Source organism: Daldinia loculata (genome assembly GCF_022478755.1).
Source record: "Daldinia loculata strain CBS 113971 unplaced genomic scaffold F4817scaffold_62, whole genome shotgun sequence".
Taxonomy (NCBI): domain Eukaryota; kingdom Fungi; phylum Ascomycota; class Sordariomycetes; order Xylariales; family Hypoxylaceae; genus Daldinia; species Daldinia loculata.
In genome coordinates, this window is record NW_026054916.1 from 26,435 (window position 1) to 43,964 (window position 17,530).

The 17,530-nt window shown below is 48.3% G+C and overlaps 8 protein-coding genes across 8 annotated transcripts; 4 read left to right on the forward strand and 4 right to left on the reverse strand.

Moving 5' to 3' along the window:
• Positions 1-145: 145 nt before the first annotated feature.
• Positions 146-1,063, reverse strand: F4817DRAFT_368217 (uncharacterized protein; the record flags this gene model as incomplete). Its single annotated transcript, XM_049307218.1, has 2 exons — positions 146-429; positions 479-1,063. The coding sequence occupies 2 exons, from the start codon at positions 1,061-1,063 to the stop codon at positions 193-195; spliced, it is 822 nt and encodes a 273-aa protein (XP_049155381.1). The 3' UTR covers positions 146-192.
• A 502-nt stretch (positions 1,064-1,565) lies between these two features.
• F4817DRAFT_246565 (uncharacterized protein) lies at positions 1,566-2,902 on the reverse strand. Its single transcript, XM_049299105.1, has 2 exons — positions 2,531-2,902; positions 1,566-2,479 (listed from the first exon to the last, which is right to left on the reverse strand). The coding sequence occupies exons 1-2, from the start codon at positions 2,881-2,883 to the stop codon at positions 1,744-1,746; spliced, it is 1,089 nt and encodes a 362-aa protein (XP_049155382.1). The 5' UTR covers positions 2,884-2,902; the 3' UTR covers positions 1,566-1,743.
• Positions 2,903-4,195: 1,293 nt separating this feature from the next.
• Positions 4,196-6,091, forward strand: F4817DRAFT_348950 (alpha/beta-hydrolase). Its single transcript, XM_049304761.1, has 4 exons — positions 4,196-4,696; positions 4,754-4,841; positions 4,892-5,244; positions 5,305-6,091. The coding sequence occupies exons 1-4, from the start codon at positions 4,552-4,554 to the stop codon at positions 5,505-5,507; spliced, it is 789 nt and encodes a 262-aa protein (XP_049155383.1). The 5' UTR covers positions 4,196-4,551; the 3' UTR covers positions 5,508-6,091.
• Positions 6,092-6,893: 802 nt separating this feature from the next.
• F4817DRAFT_246602 (membrane fusion mating protein FIG1) lies at positions 6,894-8,204 on the forward strand. The gene is made up of 3 exons (XM_049299107.1): positions 6,894-7,205; positions 7,271-7,339; positions 7,414-8,204. The coding sequence occupies exons 1-3, from the start codon at positions 7,178-7,180 to the stop codon at positions 8,112-8,114; spliced, it is 798 nt and encodes a 265-aa protein (XP_049155384.1). The 5' UTR covers positions 6,894-7,177; the 3' UTR covers positions 8,115-8,204.
• F4817DRAFT_246599 (uncharacterized protein) lies at positions 8,205-8,696 on the forward strand. The gene has a single exon (XM_049299106.1). It carries the CDS (start codon positions 8,295-8,297, stop codon positions 8,586-8,588), a length of 294 nt encoding a protein of 97 aa, XP_049155385.1. The 5' UTR covers positions 8,205-8,294; the 3' UTR covers positions 8,589-8,696.
• Positions 8,697-9,576: 880 nt separating this feature from the next.
• Positions 9,577-10,773, forward strand: F4817DRAFT_348953 (uncharacterized protein). Its single transcript, XM_049304762.1, has one exon. The coding sequence runs from the start codon at positions 9,916-9,918 to the stop codon at positions 10,654-10,656; it is 741 nt and encodes a 246-aa protein (XP_049155386.1). The 5' UTR covers positions 9,577-9,915; the 3' UTR covers positions 10,657-10,773.
• Positions 10,774-11,007: 234 nt separating this feature from the next.
• Positions 11,008-12,737, reverse strand: F4817DRAFT_361313 (proline-specific permease; the record flags this gene model as incomplete). The annotated part of the gene is made up of 2 exons (XM_049306392.1): positions 11,008-12,484; positions 12,550-12,737. The coding sequence occupies 2 exons, from the start codon at positions 12,735-12,737 to the stop codon at positions 11,008-11,010; spliced, it is 1,665 nt and encodes a 554-aa protein (XP_049155387.1).
• A 1,034-nt stretch (positions 12,738-13,771) lies between these two features.
• F4817DRAFT_246633 (glycoside hydrolase family 47 protein) lies at positions 13,772-17,395 on the reverse strand. The gene is made up of 3 exons (XM_049299108.1): positions 14,394-17,395; positions 14,094-14,309; positions 13,772-14,032 (listed from the first exon to the last, which is right to left on the reverse strand). Exons 1-3 carry the CDS (start codon positions 16,910-16,912, stop codon positions 13,954-13,956), a joined length of 2,814 nt encoding a protein of 937 aa, XP_049155388.1. The 5' UTR covers positions 16,913-17,395; the 3' UTR covers positions 13,772-13,953.
• Positions 17,396-17,530: the final 135 nt, after the last annotated feature.

The following is a 17,530-nucleotide window of genomic DNA, read 5'->3' on the forward strand; positions in this document are numbered from 1 at the left end:
CTATAAGGTAGGTGTATTGTTTTTCTAACATCTACTATTTTTAGCTTTAATTACCTCTTAAGTACAAGCAGTAAACCGAAACCCCACCAAACATAGCCCCTTAATGTTAGAAGACATACGAAGAACAATAATGGGTGGGCCGTTCCCTTTTTGACATCATATGGCGACAACGAGGGGGGTCAATCATCAACCTTACCTGATCGTGAGGGCAAGGACAATAATGATCCATTGATTCACTAGTGTCATGGGGGCAAGGGCAATAATGGTCACTATAACCCTCGGTCTTCCAGCGTGCTCGAAAACAGAAGTGGTCAAGGAGCCCTTCGGTATTGTGAAGAGGACATCCCACGGGCATTGCAAGTTCGCAAGAGTCAATTGAAACCTCGTGCCTTGCATGACTGGGACAATAGGGTCCGCAGTCACGTTGGTCTGCATTATATTTGAATAGTCCGAAGACCCTGTTATCCCCATCGAGTACGTGCTGGTCATCTCGGTACGTCGCAAAGTCAACCGGCTTCCCATTTTCGTCAGTAGCAACGTGAATGAAGCCATATAGAACTAGATTATCTGGGGTAGTACCGAAAGCTACAGCGATATGGGGATCTGTGCGCCTAGTTTTATAACGGAAATCTATACGATCGGGATTCCAAATATGAATTCTCTTCCCATCTCTATCGACGTACATCGTAGACTGCATAGCGCATCTAATATAGACGTGTGTTACTGTCTCGAGCCTTCGAGCAGCCTTCCATACAATATCCTCATTGGCTTCTCTAGCTATGGCATCGTCGGGAATCGCCCCTAACCAAACCAGTTCAGGATCCTCGACTGTGCCACTGCCAGATCTTCGATCTTCGGTCTCACCTACGAATCTAGGTCTCAGTTTACCTAACGGCATGTCCATACCCTCGTTCCAGGGCTCGAAATCATCATCTGTTTTAGTCTTCTTAGGTGGTGGACCTTCCGAGTGACTGGCCGTATTCATGATTTCCTCATTTCTTTCTAAGGAAATCTCGTCGGCCTTTCTTTTGAAAGAGGCATCTTGAGTGAGGTTGCTTTCCATTCTGGATGATGATGCTGAGGTACCAAAGTAAGTAGCTTGGACGATGTGGTACCTTAATTAAGATGATTCCCTTGTGGGCGTATGACTTAAAAACCGGCGAGGAAGCTTCTGAATAGAGGGCTTAGTTTAAATATGAAGATTTAAAAAATGAGATTTTCTTTGTGGTTGCTTATTATACAAAGTCGTTGTTTTGACAAAGGTGAATGAACTAAGAATACTGCAGGATCTAAAAACCGACAATGGAACGAGTTGTCCAACCAATAGAATAAGGCTTTAAGAATTAATATCAGATAAAAATTGTGACTCGAGTTTCCCCTTCGTCTTGCTACGGGTTTGGGTGCTCAGGTTTAAGCATCGCAATTACGAAGGTAACAGAATATTGGTTAACGACGAGGCGAGAAAAGGATTGCAAATCAGCAGGTTATTTAACTCAAGTAAATTGATAGTCTATCCTTTTCATATCCAACCCTTGTATAAGTTTATACAGTCTTTCCATACTCCTGGCTAGAAAACAATGGTGATACATGTAGCAAGGTTGCGTCGAACAACCTAATGCTCCCCCTCTGGGCCAATAATATATATATGTACACGAATGGAGGGATACTCATACAGACGGCCGGCCGTAGGCAATATATACAGTCGTAAATCGAACAAAAGGGAATGTGATTAAGCAGTTATGCTCACCAGCCCGACACCGGGTTGTCTCCCGGGAGCTGCGGGATCCACGCCTCAGTTGGGTCGGGGTTAACAGCAGGAATCTGGCAAATCTCAGTGTTCAAGCCTCCTGGTATGTCAGGGCACGTATCCATGCCGACGAAGCCAGCATTACACGTGTCGATGATCCTTTGAAGAGTATCCTGATCCCACCCGGAGATGAAGTCCGCGTGGGAGCTGTATCCGGTCTTGTCGCCGTTTGACAGCACAAACGGCTGGGTCTGGCCATCCGCAGTCCACTCGTTCTGGAACTGCAGGGTGTCGTAGTAAACCTCATAGAATAAATGGGGGACATGCACCCAGCCCTCGGGACAGTCCGCCTTGCCGTCGTTGGTAGGCGTCGGCCACGCCATGTTATTCTTGTAGTCGTCCAACCCAGCTTCCGGGTTGTAGCAAGAGGGCATGTGAATATCCTGTCTGAGAGGGGAAGCGTAGCCATCGCAGTTCACCACAGGGAAACCAGCTCCGGCACCAGCATTCACTGGGTCCGGAAGTCCCGCTTTAGTGCCATCCGAACCGGCCGGGTACCGCGCAATGCTGGCATCTTGCGTGGGACATGTCCATTGAACTGCTTGAATCTCGCCTTGGGTGGGGTTGAGCTGGAGACCCCCTGTTGCCGGAGGTGTTCTCTTGTCAACATCGCCGCTCATAATCTTGATGCCCGGAGGGAAAGCTTTGATCTCGTCGTTCGTGGCATCGAAGCTGATGAATTATTAGAACCTGGCTTACAGCGACTCGGAGTTGAGGGCTTACAAGTAGTAGACGTTCATATAGAACAAGGGCACCTTCTTGAAAGTACCGTTGGCCGGAGATTGAAACCATAAGTTAGGAACCCAGTAATTCGATTTGTCGTTGAGGATCTTAGCGTTGGTGCAATTAGCATCCAGTAGCTGGTCACCGCTTACGGTCACATCGAAGTTGCTTCCACCCATTACTCCGTGTGAGTGCGTCTTATCCGAGCCGGGGCTGACGATGGGGTCCATTCGGCCCTCCGTAGAGAATTGGCCACCGGCATTATTAAACCGCAGTACCGCATAAGTTCCTTGGTCCTTTGCGCTCACGCCTGCGACCAGCGCAGCGAGGAGGTATGAAGTGGAAGCTTTCATTGTGAGTGAGAGATCTGAGGTAATCGCTGCAGATCACATCTCTTCCTTATTCTGCCGTGTAGGGCCACCAGATATATAGTTTTCAGATCTTCCATATGATTATTCCGAATATAGCACATCTGGAGCCAAATGCTGAAACACTCATCCTTAAACGCATTTTCACCTTTTCTGGTCAAGTTTAAGGGTTGTTGGCGGTAGCTAAATTGTCCAGGTAAGCTTTTGCGAGCTAAATAGGTAGGTATTCATAGGTTGAAACTAAATTTATTAGGCTGTCTTTATTGGTAACATGACATATCAGTTATGTTGAGGGTATTGTGTAAATATGAAATTGTCAGGGTTGAAAGGAGGATTCAGGAGCTGAACTGAGGGAAAATGAACTTCCGAATTGAGCATCTACACGGGCCTAGGACGACATATTTTTGTTCATTTCACCACGTCTAAAAATAACGTCTCTCGCAACTTCTATGAAGTACCTAGATGGCCGAAATAAGAAATCTACGCAAGAGGCTGACGTGGGCATGATTGTAGACATTATGCGATGTGTGACTACGGCCACAAGCACGATCAAGTAGGATCTTGTGAAGAACCGTTTTAAGAATCTTGATAATTAATCATAATATTCTATCAGTATATCTCGTGGGGGGTTAACGTGTGAACTACAGCATGTTAAAGACATGATTGACTTGTCTTACTATATCTCACCTGGTATCGATTAAATTGACATGTTGCTAACTTGAGATATCTGCAGGGTGAGGGCGCGGCGTTAATCTCTGACAAACCACTCGGCTCCTCCCGCTAAACATACCTAGAATCTAACATATCGGATGTGATCTCTTTGTTGAAGCTCTCCCACGTGTTTTCTCTTCGTGAGCGCTCAATCCACTTCGAACACTTCGATAGATCAAGCTGTGTTCATAAGTACCCGAGAAGGTTGAAGTTGTACTGTATAATTTCATTAGTTATAGGGAAAATATAAGAAGCCCAGGAATATGCAATTGATCGCGATTATAATAACATGAGGTATGTTAACTATCAGTATAGTGCATTACAAGGACACACAGTTCGACTTGGAGACTTTGGTGGTGAGACCTAACGTCTCTCAAGCCCAGTTTGAAGCTAAATATAGTTTTATTATGAGAAAGTCAGCATATGTATTGAGACTCATATCAATGGATACTCATCACGCTTATTCTTAAGCTTGATGGAAATGAGAGAGGCTTTTTTCATATGTAAACCTCTGCTACCTAGTCTGGATATCATATTACGCGTGTTAAGCTGTACGGAAGGGACTTGCATATACGAGTATCTTACACCGGTCTTTGGGGAGCTATATACGTAAACTTGGAAATTGACGTAGCATAGAAGCGTCAAAACATCATAGCCAAAAGAACGCCAACGCGTCATGAACATCTTGGAGTTAACAATTAGCCGGCAGTTCATTCGCGATCTACCGTCGCAATGTCAACCCCCAAAAGAGCATCCGAGAGCGTTCTCCACACGCTTGGTTTGCCTGAAAAGGAATCCGGTGAACTTTGTTGCTTGGCGAATGGCTCATGAATATTATAGATTTATAATCGGGCCCCAAGACACCAAAGATTGAAAACTTACCTGGTCACTCGTTAATTCCTTGCACCTTATCCCATTGCCAATCTACACATATCGTTAAAGATGCTGAGGTTTACGTCTTTACTTGCGCTCTTGAGCATTAGCGCTTTGGCTGGCGCGACGGCGCCGGAAGATTGTCCTGCTACAGGCGTCTCTATAATTGCCCATAGCGGCGACCCGGTCGGAAAGGAGCAAGTTTATGAAGGGAGTATGTGTCTTGGTCTAAGAAAATGTTGATGATAATAATTGGCTGACTCTGATATAGTCAACATGTATGTCACGGGTAACACGTCTGATGTAGGCGTGTTATATTTGACGGATGTGTTCGGTATCCAATTGCTGGAGAATAGACTGTTCGTCGCTATGATGCTCCGTTTAATGGTTTTAATTAACATCATTCAAGACTTGCGGATAGCTTCGGACGAGCGGGCTATCTTACGGTCGCGCCGGATTTGTTCAACGGCACACCGGCTCCGGGGGATATCAACGGGCGACCGGATTTCAACGTGACCAAGTTCCTCGACGACCATCGGCCTGAAGTCAGCGACCCGATTATAGCGACGGCCATTGACTTCTTGCGCACCACGCTCGGCGTAAAGAAAGTCGTTGTTACCGGATACTGCTTTGGCGGCCGTTACACGTTCCGTTTCTTGGCGGAGGGGAAAGGTGCCGACGTGGGTTTCGCTGCCCATCCAAGTTTACTAGAGGATGCGGAGATTTCCGCAATACGAGGCCCAGCTAGCATCGCAGCGGCAGGTTGGTGACTTTCGTTTGCCTTTACATAGGTATCTCTTTACAAGCTAACTTGACCTTTAGATGCGGATGATATGACACCAGCCGCGAGGCGGTCACAAATCGAGGCTTTGCTTCTTGAGACTGGGCTACCTTACTCCCTTGCATTATATGGCGGCACTTCACATGGATTTGGTGTCCGAGCTAATATTTCGGACCCGAAGCAGAAATTCGGAAAAGAAGAGGCTTTCTTCCAGGCTATCAGATGGTTCAATGCATGGGCTTAATACTATTGGGTACGTCTAGTCTGTAAAGTACCTAGGTGGTTAATGAGTATACGTCGTCGCGTTTGCTAGTCTTTAGCATGTATAAACGTGCTGCCTCGTTGATGTGAATACCGAAAACACAGGTGTAGAAATGTAAAGGGACCCGATGAAGACCCAGTACGGAATATGCATTGTGCACTAAAGAGTAGGGATTGGCAGCAAGTAGAACATCGAGCGTAACCATAACAGTCGTATTTTGATGTGTTTCGGATGATTTAACAGCGATGATCCTGAAGTCATGGTGATTTGCGTTAGACACGAGTCAAAACCGGGAAACCTCAGCAGGGGAGTAAACAAGTGTGGATCATAATATTATCAACGTGTTCATATGTACCTAGTTAGATGTTGATATATAAACTGATTTATGGAGTTGAGCTAAACTTCGAATAAAATTGGATTATACGACTAATTTGCTTAGAGGTAAAAATGAAAGAGGTTTAATGTTCGCTAGGTTTTCGAAAGCAAAACATACTTGCACTAATCGATAATGGTTCCTAGCTCATGGTAAAATAGATTCAGTGAGGACGACAATGGGGGATCGTAAATGCGAATTTTGCGGGGTACGTTTTGCGTCTGAGCGGAGATATTAAGACCAATTGTCGGTCGGAATCTCGGCAAAAGCCATTAGTACGCAGGTACGATGAGGTGGACAAGTCCACGTCATTTGTTGTTGCATAGCGTCTACGTTGGTTGGCTGGACTTGGCCTCGCTAACGCAGGAACAATTGGCTATCAGGGTACCTCGGCAGCCTAGCCAACCACTCGCAAAAACAAAGTACCTATTTAGGTCGTAAAAAAGCTTGGCGGCTAGCTTGGCCCCACTTACGCTTGAGGCTTTCAATGGGCGCATCGCTCTGGCAACCCCCAGCCACATCTTTTATTTACTCGGGCCAGGCCTTGGCCCGATATCATCACGGAAATCCTGGTGGCAGGGCCAATTGCAGATTCTACTGCAACTCATGCATTCTACATCTTTGAATCATACATTCGATCTTTACTACCAACCTCCTCTTTTCTCTCACAATTGTAGTGTCGAAGGGCAAAAGGAGGGAAAGAAGACTTAGAACCTGCTAACCATTACCAGTCTCCATAGACAATTCTACTCTTCTTCCCCATCTGGGCTTTTCTAAAGGGCAAAGGGCTGTTGTCCAGAAGAAATCGATTGAACTTCTAAGTTACAATACCTAACAATACCTAATCATATCATACCACTACCTTTTACCATACCATTTTACTCCTCACCTTAATCCACCCTACCTCGTCCACCCAGCAACTGCACCATACCCTCCGTGCGTGTGTTCCAAGTGTTAATCTGACAAGCACAGAAAAAGCATAGGCGATATTCTAGTATCGACGAGTAGAAGTTGTTTCGACGACGTCCGCTTTTTTATATACGTGCCGACTACCCAAGTCTAAGCACGGTGACCGCATTCCAAACGACGGCCGTGGGATTTTCGAGATTAATAGTGCTTTCGCATTCCGTCTCGAGCATCCCCTCCACGCCGCCCGAATATCGTCGCATTCCAGCCTTGGTGCTGCTCGAGTTCGTCAGACCACACCGTCGCTCCCCGGGAGGACGGGAGTGGAGAGAGGGCAATACACCTCGGGAACTTTGGGAAATAAAGAGAAACGATGGCTAGATTTCAAATCGGTTGGTATCGTAAGTACACCTAACCAGCCTGTCGAGGAACTGTTATGGTCGACGAGTACTAACAAGCACTTCAGGGTTTATACCGTTCCTCGGATACCATCATGTTTTGATGATACTAATAGCAGTTTCAATAATATTACTGTGTACGTTGATCACATTTCACATTCCAGCTTTTCCTCTCATTCAGACCGTTGTACTAACATTCCTTCACCGACAGCACTCCTATTAGCAGGTTGCTCGTCATCCTCGCCGCTCATACCCGACATCTTCCTACTCTCCCTCTACTACGAGAAGTACACGGCCGTGCCGGACACAGCACAGGTCGATTACAATGTCAATCAAGCCATCAGCAACATCGTCGGGACTGCGCATCTGCAGGCCCGAGTCGGCTACTTCGGTATTTGCATCAACCCGGACGGAGGTGCCTGGTTATGCAGCAACAACGCGACGGCGCTGGCTAACGAGGTTTCGGTCGACCAGGACCCGCTGAACCTCATTTGGCTAGCTAGCCAGTTCAAGGACATGATCGTGTTCCCCTACTTGATCATCATCGCCATTATCTTCGCTTTTGTCTGTTTCTTGCTGCTGGCTACCTTCCCCGGCTGGCACGAGGAGGAAGACGAGGATGGTTCGGACCGCGAGATCAAGCCGTTTCCTAGCCGACCCGTCTCCCAGGTCGCATTAGCCATCATCTTCATCGCATCTATTTTCGTCCTCGTATCCGTGCTATGGCAACATACGGCATCGGTAGCCGCGTCTGTCATAGCACAAGATTTTGGCAACGGCAGCGTCTTATCCGGAATCGGCAGCAGTGCTATGGTTATGGGTTGGTTCAGTTTCACGCTGCTCATCATCGTCACGATCGGTCTGCTGGTCATGATTCTAAGTATCAGGGTGCTGTCGGCATTAGCGGACTAAAACGGGAATGAGGGAGGATAAACGGGCACGGAAGTATATTTTCGGAAAAGGCACTACGGCGGCGTGTCTATGTGTATATGGGAGGGGGATTTCGTCCGCTAAAGTACACGACGATATTTATTGTTGAATGGTCAGCATCTGGGACTGGAGTTGGCAAGAAAGGGGATCCTCGGTGAAATAATGATTTTTTTTTTTTTTTCCCTTTTCACCTCGAGTTACCGAGTTCGCCGGCTCGGTTTACTTTTTTGCCTACGAATGGTGCCGTCGATGGTGTCTTTACGAAACGATTCGGAAACAGACACGAGGTTAGGAGGAGGGGAAAAATATCGACGAATTACATATATGAGGGTCAGTAATGAAGAGATGATGATAACAGATGAAGACCTGGAATTTCTGCGGAATGGAGCACGCTGTCGTGATTTAGTGAAGCGACGTGCTAAAGTCGCAGAGTTAGAAGATCCTAGCTGCGCATAGGATTTTGTATTACTTAGAAGAATGGCATCTTTGCACTTGGGACTTAGTCTATTGATAGTGATGCACGCATTTGAATATGATTGATCAATTGAACTTGATTCTCTTGAACTTGACTTGGCTTTAGTGAATTTTGAATGGTTTGGTTGTGACTTGTTGAATAGTGTCTACGGGTTGTGTTTTCTTGATTGAATGTGGGTGCAAAGTTTCGCGGTGGACATAGATTGAGATCGCGATGAAGGCGAGGAAGACTTGATGAGTTATTTGAGATGGATAATCGAGGGCGATGTATGGTGTTGGGAATACCACTTCCAGAAGATAGTTAAGACACAACGCCAACACCTGTCCGGATGAGAACACTGGCGCATCAATCCACCGACTCATCTATCGTGAACTTGGATCATCAGATTTGAGAACGCAGTGATGGAATTAAACACAAGGTTTCGATTGATTGGACATAGGCAACGCTAAGCAATAATTAATATTGCATTCTAATCGACATACGTCTGCATCTATTTACTAGATGCTTTTTACAAGATCTTCCTCATGACGATGCATCAAGGCATCGCGCACAATGAAAATCAAAAAGGTTTGAAAGACAACAAAAATTCCGGGAACTACGATCCACGAAGGATAATAGAAGAGGGTCGACTCCGCGCTGTGCAATGCAGGTCTCCCCCCTTAAAAGCCCTGATTCTTGAGCTAGGGCTTTTCTCCCAAGGTAAGTATGAAGAAGAAAAAGGGAAGAAGAATTTCTAAGATGGTGGGAGGGAAGACAGATATTTATATCTTTTTTGGGAGAGGTTGGGGAGTGGGGCGGGAAATTAGGTAGTGCCTGAACGACGGGTAACACAGACCACCATAAGCAACTGCCAAAGTTACGACGTACGACAATGCGCAGGCACTGACTGTATGTAGAGTGTACTTTATTTTCGTACTTGCACAGTGCGTTTGGTAGCAGGTACGTATCTCCTCGAAAACATCAATTTATGTACTTAATATCTTGATTAGATAGAGTCGTGATGCTTCATCCATATGTCAAATTGAAGGACAGTCGATTTCTTCAATCTCGTAGGTACCCATGTAACTTGTATAAGTTACGTTACTACAGCAGGCAGGTAAGAAGCTCGGCGACAATGGCAAGGGTATCTATTGACTGCCTAATACAACTTCACCATTCGAGCCAAGCTACCACACCATTATGCTCACTTACAAGTTACGCTCTCTCATCTATCCATTCGTGCAAGCTGTGACATACTAAACTAAACGCGGGGAAATAATACAAGAAACTTCTACTCATAATAGACGGCTAACAGTAACATCATCAACAATGTCATCACCATCATCCGTCACAACATCGATTCCTACTGGCGCTATCTCACAATGGTGCCTATACCCCAGAAACTCCCGTGCAGCCCTATTCGGTCTCAGATGCCCTCGACCCTATGAAAAAGGCACTTCCATCTCTCCCACCGACTTCCAGGGTATATGCTGCAACGGCGTCATCGTCGACACCTCCTTCGACATATACAGCAACTCCTCGCCCATCGTCCCCTACTCCAACCCACACGACGGGCCGCCCCGCCCCGTTAACTTAGAGGACCTGGTCTGCTGCGGCGTCACCGGCGTTCAGACCGCTGCTATAGATTTTACGCCTAGCCCTAGGACTGCTTGCGCCCCGGGCACCACTGGCACGCCGCTGGCCAGCTTAGCCGCGACGAATGTCACTCGAGCTACGCAGTATCCCGTCACGTATGCGGATAGCACTCCTCCGTCGAGCAGCGTTGATCCGTCGGCCACCGTGACGAATGATCTCTGGGGCTGGGCGAGCCCGACGTACGGCGCGTCGGGAATGCCCATATGCTTTCTGGCTAACACGAAGGCAAGCGGTGTTAGCGTGGCTGAGGTGACGGTGCCGGCAACATATGTTGCTCCGACTACTTCGGCTACAGGCTCGGACTCGGCTGCAGAGCCCACCTCGTCGCCTTCGGGTGCTGGATCTTGGGCTCAGCCGAAGACTCGCTTATGTCTTACAGTAGGGCTCGTGGCTATGAGCCTACTTATAATGTAGGAAACGGCTCGACTAGTCTTTATTCTTGTATGATTGGATGAGTTCAAAATGATGAAAATGATGCTTGGCATATTTAGTACATACGATATCTTAATAAAAATGTACAATTGTTAATTATTATGATACGTTTTATGAACGATGAAACTGTGGAGCGATAGTTTCGTCACCAATAAGACATATTTAATGCAATACACAATTTGCTATCGGTATTGCGCAATTCGATGTTTCGACCTAGATTTTTCTAAATCTATCTTGCAAGGGTATCTATTCAATATTCTCATTTCTTCAAGGTATCATACATAAATACACCTAGCTCAACCCAACCCCGTATCACCAACGGGTAAAAGCAAATCAAGCAAGCCAAAACCACACCTTCTCATACCAATTCCGCGGTACCCGTTCCTCCTCTGCCGCGCTCAGATCATCCATCTCCTTCTTGCCCGTCCAGGCATCCACGTCCTCGACCTTAGTCGCTAAGGGCGTGCGGTAGATGATCTTGTGCGCGAGGTACAATACCAGGAAGATCGGGATGGTGATGTACGCGGCGAGGAAGTTGGACACGCTCCACTGCGACGGGAAAAAGACCTGGAACCCGTTGGTCAGGGTCAGGATCACGATGATGAACAGCACGACGTATGTAGCGTACGGCTGCAGCGGCGTCCGGTACGGCAACGCGTCGAGCAACCCGTGGTGTTCCATGGCCTTCCGGAATCGTATGTATGTGATCATGACTACGATCCACGCGATGAAGCCGGAGATGGTCGAGATGTTGGTGAACCACTGGAATACCTGCGCACCTGAGTTGGACACGTTGAGAAAGCCTAGACACGCCACCAGCAGGGTGAAAAGTACCGCCACATACGGCACACCCCGGCGCGTGGTATGCCCGAACCACCGCGGCGCTTGGCCGTTGATCGCCATGGAGTAGAGCACACGTGATCCCGAGTAGCAGAACGCGTTACCGGCAGACCAAGCCGAAGTAAGAACCGCAGCGTTGATAACGTGGTTAAGCCCCCTAATCCCTGCGCGCGAGATGCCGAGGACGAAGGGGCTAGCCGTCGCATTCGACTCGCCCGTCAGGTTCTTTTCATCGTAAGGGACGATGATACCAATAACAAGAGAGCCCAGGCCGTAAAATACAGCCAATCGCCACACGAAGCGGCGCGCCGCCTTAGGGATGTTGCGCCGCGGTGCGACGGTCTCACCCGCCGAGAGCGCGATAAGCTCAGGCGACGTGACGAAGGAGAATCCAGCGCGCGCAAAGGCCGTCCAATAAGCTAAGAACCGACCAGTGTTCCCCTCCACCAGATACGGGTGGAAAGCTCCTGGTTCCTGCCAGTACCTAAAGTACAGATGATCGTGTGTTGGTCCGCCGCCGAAGAACAGGACGATACCCAGGATGATCAGACCAGTTATAGTAATAAGCTTTACACTCGCGAACCAGAACTCCGCCTCGCCGAAAAACGAAACGGCGACGATGTTCAGTAGTAAGATGACGATGAGCTGGAGGGCGATCCAGACGGCTACGGGGACGGCGGTGGTCCAGTACTGCAGGATTATAGCGCCGGCCGTGCACTCGGCGGCGAGCAGCATGGTGTAGGCGTACCAGTAATTCCAGCCGCTGGCGAAGGCGAGACTGGGTTCGACGAAGCGGCCGACAAAGTACGGGATCGAGATGCCTTTCATGGGCAGGTACGTTACCATTTCCGCGAGGTTGTTCATGATGACCCAGACTACACACATCATAGATAGGTACGCCATGAACAGCGGCGCCGGCCCCGTGGTGGCTAGGATCTGGCCGGAGCCGACGAATAGACCGGTTCCGATTCTAGAACTATTTAGCAACTACACCAATAAGACATGTGAATGCAAGGGACAGGTTAGGTAACTTACGCGCCTCCGAGAGCAAGGAATTGAATATGTCGACTTTTAAGCCCTCTCTTAAGCTGATGACCGCTCTCGAGGTTCATCTCCCCGATCTGATTCGACGTGGTGCGGTCAATCACATCACCTTTCGGCTCAGACTCAACGCGACTAGAGTCGCCCGTGGCATATGCCACTTCTTCACTTTGGCGGCCCATCTTCCACTCTCGCGAGACAGATTCAAAGCTGTGATTTCATGCGATAGGACCCAAGGAAGATACTTAAAAAAAAACACTTGCACGGATCTTCCTCGCATAGACGCAGACAAAGGTATAAGCGATAAGCGATTGCCACAGACGGTAAGGAATGTGAGATGCAACGTGCAATGCGCAATGCAAGTAAGACGCGTTCAGCACATGATATGTATATGTAAGAGAAAAAATATCGAAAGCTTCTAGATTTATTATCACGAGGCCCGGATTCCTATTAAAAGGTGGTATTACGTACATATAAGAGATACCGGTACAGCGTTTTCATTCCTCTCCGCCTTGATGGGGTTTAGTGGAACTTTTGCATCTGGTTGGCCTTCCTAAACCGCAGGATCTGGGTCGACCGTTGCCTCTTGAGGATTAGTGAGTTGCGGAGAAGGTGGTTCATGATTTTATTTGTTATCGTAAAGATAACCTGGAGAGATATGATCCCTACCTACCTACATTAGATAGGCCCGAACAACCTGACAACTAGGCGGGACTTATCTTTAAGCCATGTTTACCTAGGCACAGTAGTTCTTGTTATAGCTACCTAGATTATAGCTATTATAGCGCCATGAGCCAAGAGCCCCTAAAGGGTAATGAATATCAGAGGCTGAAGCGACATTGTTCGATACGAAAATCTATCCTTACCTACATAGGTATCGCCCCTATCACTACCATGCTCGGCAGAGGCTTGGGTAAAAGAAATACACCACGCTCGGTGTCTCAAATTGGCCTAGGTATGATATCTCTAAAGCCGTCCCTATCCGAGCTTGCCCACCGTCCCCAAAGCGCCAATAACACCAAGCCAAGTCGGTGAAGCTAGAATCTCATCGAGATAGTTTATATACATACCTATATATTGTCTCGTCTGGAATATGCGACAGACCACACTGTTTATCATGTCGGGACGAATGAGGATAAAAGGACGGGTAGTGTTAATGTGGTGGATGTGATGACGACGCGTCACCCCTGCACTTACGTGGAACAGCTCAATAAGTAGCCCACGAATTCCACGACTCCAATAGAATAGAGTATCCAGCAAACGAATGCTTAACTTTTAAACAAACCTAGCCAACCTTGACTTCTCACCGCCGACCTATCGCGTTTTGTATTCTATGCAAAAAAAAAAAAAAAAAAAAAAAATATGATGATTTCTTGAGTCTATTGCCCAGACACCCGTTCAAACGGGTCGCTTAAAAGGATGGGCCTCCGTGTTCAGCACCCACTCATCCAAGCTGATGAGGTTAGGATCTGAGTATCTACAGAGTCCGTTAGTAACCCGTCTCGAAAAATGTCCCGAGTTGGTGCGAGGCGACTTACAGCAAGTAGAAATATTTCAGCGTTTCGGCCAACCAAAAACTCTCCATCTCGTCCGTTTTGACGGGATTCTCCAGCAAGACATTGTCGATGGCACTGTTACCAGCCTCTGTCCGAGTTTGGCTAACAACAGCATTGAACATCTTCCATCCTTTCTCCTGCCAAGAGCTGTCGCCTGTGATGCGGTACATGTACCAAACGGACTCGATGGCTTCCGGTCTGCGAAAAGAGGGTTAGTCTGGCTTCAGGACTTATAGCACGGTGCCAGCTATGCTTCTACTATTATATACGACGTTTACTTACCGGAGGATATATGCGTGGTAATTGGCACTGACAAAACCAGGTGGGAGATTATCCGATTGAATACGGTTCTCTGCATACTCCTTAGAGGATAATGGGCGTATTGGCTCTGGAACTTCGCTGTCATCTTCTTCCGGCTGGAGAGGAGCCTGAACGCCTTCGCCACTTGTGTCATCCGTCGAACCGCGTATTGATGAAGGGGGCTCTCTCTTATGAATTCCAACACTCCCCGACTCGTCCGTCCCCTCGGCCACCGTGCCGAGATTCGGATGCCCCTTCATCGTCGCCTTTTCCGTCTTCTGTAACTTTGTGGCCTTTCGCTCTTTCTGTTCCTTTTCAAAATTTATAACCTCTTCGTCGTGGGTCTCGTGAAGAGGGTCCAACCATTGCCAGTAGAGAGTCTCGTTCCAATGGCAGTTGTTCGCCTCGGCACAGGGGACAACGGTGGAACCTTCGGGCATGATACCGCTCGGTGTACTTTCGTAAGCCCATACGCAGCCGTCGGTGAGCTTCTTTCCGATCTCTACGTCTTCCGGCACTTTGAAGATCTTCCCGCCCAAACCGAACATTCCTCCGAGGAAGCAGGTGAGATGGGTGACTTCCCACTCGGTTGAGGCATCGGTCTCTGGGTTCCCTCGGGTGTTGATCTTAGCAGAGAATAGGATGTCACGATCATCAGGAACCATGGGCCGGAATAGTAGCCATTTCTTGACGGCTGCGGCAACTTTGGTATGCAAGGTTTCGTACTTAGGCTCGAGGCCGCCAAGAAGCAACCACTGCTTGGGAAAATATTCATACGTGCTGTCTTGACTCCCGCCCATGCTGTATTGCTGATTGGAATAGAACGACCCGGAAGTGAGCCCCTGAGGAATACATTTGTCCTTTTTCTTGGACTCTTCCGAGTCGTTACCATGACCCCGCGATACGGTACTACTTTTGCCCCTATCGCTCTTGGGAGAAGTTGTCTTCTCTGACGGCGCGTATATCTCCTCGCCATTGGTTACGATCTTGACTGATTTGGTACCATCGTCGTTAGGCGTTCCCACTTGAGAGCGGCTTTCTAAGGCATGGAACTCGCCCTTACTGGATTTGCTTTGGCTACCGTCCACCTCGATAGCCTTACTCTTAGCAGTATCGGAGCCAGACTTCTGGAGCTCAATCTGCCGCTGCTCTTCCTCTTCGGCTTCCTGGGCGGCAACTATGGCCTCTGCGGTCCTATTGCACCCGCTGGCATCTATATGTTCCGGGAAGATACCAGGGATTGCTGTTCCTCGCTCTTGCCATTCGTAGAAGGCATCTGTGATGCGTGCTACAGCATCGTAGTACTTGTTCTCCTTCGTGATCTGCGCCAGGCGAGTAAACTCCATGGCGAGAGAGCCTAGTTCAGCAACGCTCGCTCCCTGGGCTCTCTTCGGAAGCGACACGGATGATGGTTTCCAGTTGTAATACAGAATAGGCATGCGGTTCGGCGTATCGAAGACGCCCATGAGGATCTCGGCGAGCTCGAGCGCCTTCTCGAGAAGAATATCGTATCCTCCAGCTTTACCGCCACTGACATCGTACGCTGCGACTAGCCCGCCAAGATATCGAATGGTCGTCTCGAAAACAGGAATTTCGGAGCGATGCTCGGAGGTGGTAAAGTCGATCTTCTCGACTTCGAGAAGAGCCTCTTCAAACTCTTCCTTCATGCCCATAATCCATAGCGTGTCTAACGCGTCGACCAAAGTTGCGGCCCAGCCACAGAACGGATCGCGAAACTTCTTAGATACGGGACTCAATTCGTCATGTCCTTTAGCATAAGTCATATAACCATTCCAGCCGCGCACCATCTCTGCCTTCACCTTGGCGAGACGCTCTAGACGCTTCTCCCGAACTTGGGGCAACTCCGTATCGAAATCATATTGGACCGCGGGGATAGGCTTGGGCTTCCCGGTCGGTAGGGGGATTATTTCGTCTTCGGGGACGGGGAAATGCTCAGGGAACTTCTTCCAGTGCTTAGTTGGTTCGCCCTCCGTTTTAGTTTTATGCGTACCCGGTTTTCCGTGGACGCCTTTACCCTTGGCACCTTGGCCGACGTTTTTATCTGGTATATCGATCAACGGAACGGTAGTGGTCTTCGCAGCGCCATCTTTATCGTATACGACTACTTTAGTCCTACCGGCGTCCGTCGTCGCGGTCTCCGTAGAAGGATCGAATTTGCTGAGAACATCTTCGCTAGTGGTGGGTTTTAAGCTAGGGATCTTGACCTCGTTGCTATCCTCGCTCGTCTTCTCCCCCCCTTGACGTGTTGAGTCACTATCACCATCCGACAATCTAGTACCGCTCTTACCAGGGAGAGGTTGCTGAGATTGCTTGTTGGTCGTGTCGAAGCCTCGCTCCGGGGACGACTTGGGTAGAGCTTTATAGGGAATAGACGCCGAGACGGACTCCCACTGATCGCTATTCTGGGAGACACGGTATAGCAAGAATACGATGATGGCGGCAAAGAAGACGTAGTAACGATATCTCCGGAAGCGGAACATCTCCACGGTTGCAGTCGAGTCGATATACAGAGGCAATTGGGAGGCGGGGCAAGGATGGACGAAAGGCCCTCGAGCCTTCAAGCCAACGCCTCGATCGCGCAAAGTCGGAGAACGGTGAGGAAGGGCGCAAAGGCGACGAGCATCAACCTAAAATCAATTCTACCATTTTTCATCCGAACACTATACAAGAATTGCTAAAGAAGATCAAGCAGATCTAGAGCTATTACAGCGTAATCTTAAGCAGGCGAGCTATGTGGAATACGAGCTCCAATAGACCGAGGCTAAGCAAGCGACGCAAATTCAACAATTCGATCTATCTTGGGACTAGCGATAACAAGAATGAGAACAAGGATGAGAATGAGAATGTAGAAAAAAAGACACACAAAAAAAGTTCGCCAAGAACGACAGAGGGATGGACGAATGAATGTATGAAACGAATTAGAAGGACAGAACAGATGATCAGGCAGAACGGCCACAACTAGCAATTGCCGTGCCGCAGGGCGGATGAAGTGAAGTGCTACTGCAATGGAAGTGCCAGGGCCTAGGGGTCCAGATGGTATGGATCCCGTACAGCTGAGCGGATAAGGCCACAGAGAGACTTGGCATCTTCCTTTATTG